At 38.3% G+C, this 7,606-nt stretch overlaps 1 protein-coding gene across 4 annotated transcripts in view; it reads right to left on the bottom strand.

Moving 5' to 3' along the window:
* TRIO (trio Rho guanine nucleotide exchange factor) overlaps positions 1–7,606 on the bottom strand; it is a 589,244-nt gene that overhangs the window by 257,871 nt on the left and 323,767 nt on the right. For all 4 annotated transcript variants that reach the window (XM_019521265.1, XM_019521285.1, XM_019521275.1 and 1 more), the window contains exon 10: positions 4,342–4,464. In XM_019521265.1, coding sequence (XP_019376810.1) covers positions 4,342–4,464 — 123 coding nt within the window. The remainder of the gene's footprint in view (positions 1–4,341; positions 4,465–7,606) is intronic.

Raw genomic sequence — 7,606 nt, 5'->3', positions numbered from 1 at the left:
TTTTTTTTTAAGTATTCCAAGAGCTTCCTCTGTGCATCAGATTCATCTTTCCACCAATTGGAAAATGACCTAGTTGAATTTAATAGTTGAAATAATCTGGAAGTTACTTTTGAAGGGATTCCATACATCTGCAAAAAGCAAACAGCAAAATGGTAAGCTCTCACACTTAATAGAATATCCCTTCACACACTATTAATGTACATGAAATTTGTGAGAGTTGCAGTCTTAGGAAGGGAAGTCTTTCATTCTAGTCTTTCACAAACCAGATTGCCAGTACCTAATCAGCAACCCCTTCTACAATAGACAATATGAAGACAACAGAAGGAAGAGAGTTACAGGAAGACTGTTTTGCTTTTAATGCAACCTTCTGTTCCTTAGAGCAGTAATTTTGATATCTAGTAGTCTCATTATTTTAAAACATTCACCCCACACTCTACCTACTTTCCTACCCATAGTTCTAGAATAACCACATTTCCAGTGAGAGACTGGAGGATTCACTTCATTGCAAGGAATGGGACAGAGCTCACATATTTTAACATACATATTTAAAATTTGTGTAAATGCTTTCCTATGGCCCCTGGTGACCATAATATTTAAACGTGGACCCGAAGTTTCCTTCATAGTAAAAGCTGCCATCCATTTCTGCAAAGCTATGCAAAAGGTTGTCATGAGGGTTTTGGTAACAAATGTATTATTTTGAAGTGCTTCACATGGAACTGAATCATTTTGCCTGAAAAGTAGAAAAGGTGCCTGGGAAAAAAGACACCTCACATCAGACCTTACAACATAGGGAGAATATAGATCCTTTCTTTTATACTAAGAATGTTAGTTAACAAGGTCCACAGAAACTATCCAAGTACAGCAGAAAAACAAAACAAAACTTGAGGCCTACTGAATCCCACTAGTTACAGGATTTTTAAGTACTCGGCCAGTTCAGCACTATGTGAACATGAAGTCCAGCTCTAGGGAGCATGAAGTCATTGAAAAACAATAGAGGAATCATTTCCATTCTTACTAAGGGAGAAGCTGAGAAAGCAGTGTTTCATAATAAGGACTTGTATGTTGGTGCTGGTTAAATTAAAACGATAGGATTCTATGAACGCCGCGTGCCCCCTCCGGAGGCTGGGCGGGGCACAGGAAGCTCCCACGGTGGTGGGTGTCAGCAGTGGGAGCATGGTGGCCACAAGGGTCAAGCTCCCACAGGCAGCCACAGCAGTGTCGGTGGTGAGGGGGAAAGGGGGGAGCGGAGACCGCCTGCAGGCGCCACCGGCAGTGCTTTTTGCAGGGGGTACACTGCCAAGCTCAGGGGGTGCATGTACACCCAAGTGCAGCTCCTATGTGTTGCCAATGCAAGAGTCAATTTAACTTAGTTCCACGCTTGGTTCATTTACCCAACGCTTTAAAAACCCTGCTCTTCTCTAATGGCCAATATCAGACAAAAGGAAGAAAAAGACTGGTAAAAAAAAAAAAAAAGGCTACGACATCAAATGACCCAGTTGCTATTTAAAATGTCATTTCATTCTTTAGGTCACTGTACAATGGTGCTACACGCGAGTCTACATTTGACTCCTGACAGGTGCGGCATGGCATGTAGGGGGTGCACGTGCACCCCCTGTGCATGATGGTGCTCCACCTATAAAAAGGTCCCCCCAAAAAGTGTTTTTGTGTATAGCAGGCTTCAAGGAAGAGATAAAAGAGCAGGCAGGTGAGTAGACTCAAGGGCTGGTCCTTTGCTGGAAATAATTGTCCATTTGATAGAAATAGCAGCTGATGTCTGCAGTGCTATGAAACAGGTTCTTATATTGCCTTTCGCTGAAGGATTAAAACAATATTTGGATTTAAATACTCAAAGACAGGGTGTATATTTTTATTGTCTACTTATGTTCAGTTTTAGGCTACAGGAAAAGTTGCAAGGGTGTGCCCTGTTTTGGCAGCCACTGCAGAATCAGAAATTTGTGATGAAAAAAAAGGCATATTAGATTATCTAATTTACTCTTCTGCCAGTGAAAAAATACCTCTCTACAGTATATTTAAGTACTTTGTCCTGTCTAGCTTTGAATGTCTCAGGCAACAGACACCACCCATTCCCAGAAGAGATTATTTTGCAATCTAGTACAACTTAGCTTTAGGAAATGTTTATTTATATTTCGGTCTAAAAAAGTTTCCCTTTGTTCATCTACATTACATGTAGAGTACTCCCATTACGCCTAGCATACTTCCCTACTCCTACCAGGTGTTAACATCCTCCAAGTATTCTCATTCTGTCATCTCTCTTTAATTGTATTTTAGACTTATTTGTATGCAAATATCAAAGTATGAAAATGTATGGACTTCATCTCTGGTGTCTTAGAAGATGAGATTCTAGTTGCTCTGGTCCACAATGCAGCTGAAAGGGGCATAGCGGAAGAAAGTCATGTTGTCATTAGTGAAACTATAGATATTTTTAGGGAATCCAGGATTTATGTACAGGATTAAAGCATCTTGGAACTATGTGTGAGAATATAATGAGACATCTGTTCTCATAGTATTTCAGTTCCTGGATGGTAGAAGGTCTCCAAGTCCAGGTCTCACGTGATAACTCCATAAAACATATAACTAGAACTCATTGTAACAAATCCCCATTCTCACACATGCAATATTTGAGTCCTCAGTGCAGCCTTTGATAAATCCATTCATACCCAACACTGATTCTTATTTTTTATTCTATTATTTCCCTAGAGTAGTCTGGTTGTCTGAATATAGCTTTTATGAGTTTACTAGAGAATTGTGAAGTTACACAGTACCTGAAGTTTCCTTAGCAAACAAAGTAAATTAGACAATCCCCCTGCAAACTGTGTGTGTTGACCATTCTAATGGTGTTAATAAAACCAGCTATCAGGTAACGATGCAGGAATCAATGCAGTTCACATTTTTACGTGCCCCCCTTTTTTGGGGGGGAGGGGTACTTAGCCTTCCCTCCACATCTTCAAGAGACAAGCTACTATTTAAATTAAAAGCCCATTCCTTTTAAGAAGGATCACCGCAATACATTCTTCCAAGCCTCTTAAATACACATTAAGGGATACACAATGATCACTAGTTGTGCATTACTTATTTCCCATGTTAATACTAGGCATACATAAGGTTGCAGCAGTTTAACCATTTCACATCTCTAAGTTTCCTCTCCAATTTTATTTATTTATTTTCCCACACAGTTAATTTTCCTAAGAGCTCTGAATAAAACGTACATTGTTTTGTAAATTTTACTGTTAATCACATTTGATGGTAGAGCTGCATGGACGTTTCCCCAACACAACAGTTTTGCTCATTTGACAGGAAGAATATTTTGTGTGGATACATCAATTCCACTGAGAGTTCTGAGAGAAACAAGAAAAAGAGGCTGGCCAGCCTGGTTTCCTGCCACCCCTAGCTCCACCACTCCTCAACTGCCTGGTTACTGAGTAATTTGGGAGCTGGAGTTGCTACAGCTTCTGGTTTCCTGGCTCTTGAAACAGCCCTGAGACATTGTTTCCAGCACATTCACAGGCTGTTAGCTAAATTTGAGTGCCTACACTTTAAGGCCTCACCGCCACCTTGTATTTCTTAATTTTATTTTATTGTACTGCCATTGTCAGAAATATGTTGTTTAATGGTTTACTTGACATGGATGTGCCAGGTTCAACCAACTGGTTGAACACCTCACTTCCCAATGTGTTTTAATTGATTACATTGAAAGATGGGTTTCTCATAGGCTCTGTTGAGGCTTTTGTTTTCTTACGTGATTGTTCCATCTTTTCACACTAGCACACTATAACGCACAAGAACTGATGCAGTCAAGAAACTGCAATGTTCATATCTTTTTTATTTGCAACCCACTTGCTCCCTGGTGGGCTGCTGAATTAAGGAGGAGGCCCCTGAGATGTTTGCTGCAGCTTCTGCTTTCAAGAGCACCACTTCTCCATACTACAGGAGCATATCAGCTGTCCCAATTATTTCAAATGCTTATTTTCACTGGGGAATTGGGAACCCAAACTAGCAAAATAATCAGGTTCTATTTCATTAGGAAGTTAAGCTTTTAGGCTTCTTACATTTATCTTTTCCCCTTTTACAGTAGTTCTCCCACTTGATTCTTCAAGGGAGAAATGCAACTGAAAAAGGAAATAAAAACTTATTTCACAACTAAAATAGTTTTAATTTAGTTAATGCTTAAAAACTTTAATTTCCATGATATAGGAAGGCCTGTTTCTCTGACCAGAGGATAAAACGAGTTTAGTTTAAAAAAAAAAAAAAAAAAAAAAAGTGTTAACATCCTTAAGCAACAGCAGCACAATTGGTCAACATGTTGTGGGTTGAAACATTTACCTGTGCTACTTCTTCGAAGTCTTCGTGACGTTTCTGCAAAGCTCGGGCGCGATGTAAGGATTTTCCTACCCCGGTGTGTTTGCTAAGGAAAGCTTCCCCATGATTTTCAATCCAATCCAACACCTATAACAAAGAGCATAAAAATGAGCCTAAAAATGTAAAAGGGAAGCATCTGTTTTGCTCCAAATACTGCTTCTGGTTGTATAAGGAAAGGAAGGCAATAAAATTCAGCTTTCCAAGAACATGAAAAGCTCTTATGAGACTAGAATGAAGAACTGTACTGATAGATGTGATATCAATTTCTCCACTACAAGCAAAGTTTAAGTTCACCTTGAAAGCTACCTTGACAGTTACCAAACCAGTAGTAATCTACAGCCAGCTCAATTAGAATATAATCAAAGTCTACTGTATTCCCCAGCAAGGAGAACCATGACTATGCAAGCTGCAAGTTCTTTTATAGCTAAATTTAGATTCCACAATTCAAGGGGGTTCCATTCGGTTATTCTAGAAAACAAATGTTAATTCAAAAGACTTGGATTCTATGTTGACACTGAATTCAGTTTCACATGTCTGTTAGTTTTAACTTGTTAACAATCTTGAATACAGTCACTCAGAAGAGCTGGGAATTTAGGGAGTGGTACAAGTAATTGAAACTTTTGGAAAGCAGGGATAGATTGGTGAGACAAACCCACACGGTGGCTGCCTTCACTGAACGAGACAAGATAGTCACCCTTGGCGATATTGCTTTTAGGTTCCCTGCAGTCTCTTCAGACAACCTCAAAGTAAAAAGAATCAAGGTTAATCACCATCAGAGATTTTTTTTTTTTTTTTACTTCTCAACAAAAGTTTGGCTGTGAAGTCATGGCACACAGGAAAACTCTGGTTACAATGACCTTAAAACCTATATGGCATTTGCCTGTAATTAGCTATTAATGAATGTCACATGACCCTAAGCAGCATGTAAATGGATAGCACACTTAGAGTACTATTTTTCAGGCGTGTTCTTATTTCTCTTACAGTGACCGAGAGACTAAGGAAAGGGACTGCATTCAGAAAGCAATCCCAGAACCATACCATTATGTTTCATAAAGGCTTCCAAACTACAACAGGGTTTTCTCCTCAACCATGATTTTAAAGCTAACAAAGGAAGTTCACAAAACAAGTTCTGATTAAGCAGTAGCATCCTTAAATCCAAATGCCTGGCCCTGCAGATTCTATACTGCACAATGAATTCTTACAGACTGGAAATATTTCCAGAGAATATGTAGACACATAATAAATAGGAAGTAAATGCATCTTGGAGCTGCCATTTGATATCAAACTTTCATTTATTTTCATTGTGTAAATGCTGACTTTCAAAATTACTAAATGTTAATACATTTTTAATATAGTTAGCCAAATAATTATACACCATTGAAAAACAACAGTCAGCTGTGTTCTGGAAAGTCTTCCAGAACACAGCTCTGGAACTGTTACGTGTTACCCACTTAACATTTTAATACCATCAAACAGGTATGCTTAGCAATAAATTTCTTTTGGGGCTGCAATCTTTATCAAAATTCTCCTGTCCCCTTTTCAGAATTCTGCATGTTATCTCACCTTATACAATCATTTGCCAATTTGCTTTACTCAAGTCTACCAAGCAATTTAAGTACTTTTTTCTCCTATTTAGGGCAATATATAAGCCAGGACAGCAATCTAAAAGGAACCAGGATTCTCTTCCTTGGGCAAGACTAACAAATTTGCTATGCAAGCCCCATTCTCATAAATACAAATTTAACTATGAGCTTACATAACCTCTACCTATATTTTTATGTAAAAATTCTGGTTTTATTTGCTGGTACTATAGGAATCAAAAAAATCCCAAGTTTGATGTTCAAATTTTAGTTGGCAAGATCAATGGTTCAGTTCCTTCTTAAGCTCGTTGTCTTCCATATACATATTTTTATTTGACATGGAACACAATGCCTTCTCTCCAGTTTATACAGTCACTTAAATCCCATACTGGACTCCTTTTATGTTGGATAACACAATGAAGAATAAAACAAACACATTTTTCTGAAGACTATATCAAACTTGTATCTTTTACATTTTTATAGCTTTGTTTCTTATAACTTTCAAGGAAGCAGTTGCCAAAGAAAGCGGAGAAAAATCCATTCAGGAGGAGATACCTGCATACAATAAGCACCAACATAAAATGACTACACTTGTCCTAGTATAACTTCAAATCCATTTTTAAAAGCTGTACTAAAACTACAGTTTTACTGCTGCAAGGCTGATTAACTTCATCTCTAAAAGAACAATTAAATATCCAACTGAAAGCTGTAGTTTCTATTTAAATTTATCTTAAATAAAAGGTAACAGATGGAAATTTTAAAGTACAGCTATTAACTCCTCTATTGCTATAGTTCTCTTGGCCATTAAGCTCTACCACACAGAATTCTCAGTAGTTTGTAACCTTACGGGGACTAAAACAACTTCATGCACAAGTTTTAAAACATTAACCTCTCCTCCTTGAGCAATCTCCAAGAATTTCTGAGCTCTCAACCTCAGAAGACAGATATTGTAAAAGAAAATAGGTGGGCAGTTGCCAACCTTGTGCAGAAGTAATTTTTCAAGGGTGTTAAGACCAAATGGAATTAGAAAAGAAAAATATACATAGAAGATTCTGCACACAATATTAAGAGCTTCAGAGAAATCATTAGGGCTCCACTCAGCCCCCAGGAAACAAGTTTAATATCTACTCCTTGGATGAGGAGACATATTCAACACCATTCCATGTTAGTGCCAAGAGTGGAAACTAGCTGAAAGCTAGTTTCAAGCTACACAATTCTAAGAAAGAAGGCCAACATACCACATTGTACTACTGCAATTAAAAGCAGTACTGAAGGAAAGATGCATTGTACTACCAGATTTCAGGTTCTCTCTCTCATTACTAATTCACCTTTGATTCACAAGGGATCAGCATAACAGTATCAGAAATTACATGGTCTACAATAGCTTACTACTGCTTTGAAGTGTTTTGAAGGGCAGCTGTACAAATGTACGTGCTCTCTGAAACATTCCAAAAGTATCTGAAGCACTCCAGAGTAGTACCTCCTGAAATAAGGTACTAAGGTACTATTTTGAGGCATTTCAGTTCTTGGTATGTGTGCATGAGGGACAGAGGACCCATAGATCCTTCAGAATCCCACAGTGCTCTGTTCTCCTGCTCCATGGGAAAAGGAGGGCAAGCAGAGGGGGCAGTCTTGCAGACGCACTGATA

This window comes from Gavialis gangeticus, unplaced genomic scaffold (assembly GCF_001723915.1).
Source record: "Gavialis gangeticus isolate Ggan-Ray unplaced genomic scaffold, GavGan_comp1, whole genome shotgun sequence".
In the NCBI taxonomy this organism is placed as follows: Eukaryota; Metazoa; Chordata; order Crocodylia; family Gavialidae; genus Gavialis; species Gavialis gangeticus.
The sequence above is the reverse complement of the archived record's forward strand: the minus strand, read 5'-3'. Positions and strand labels throughout refer to the sequence as shown.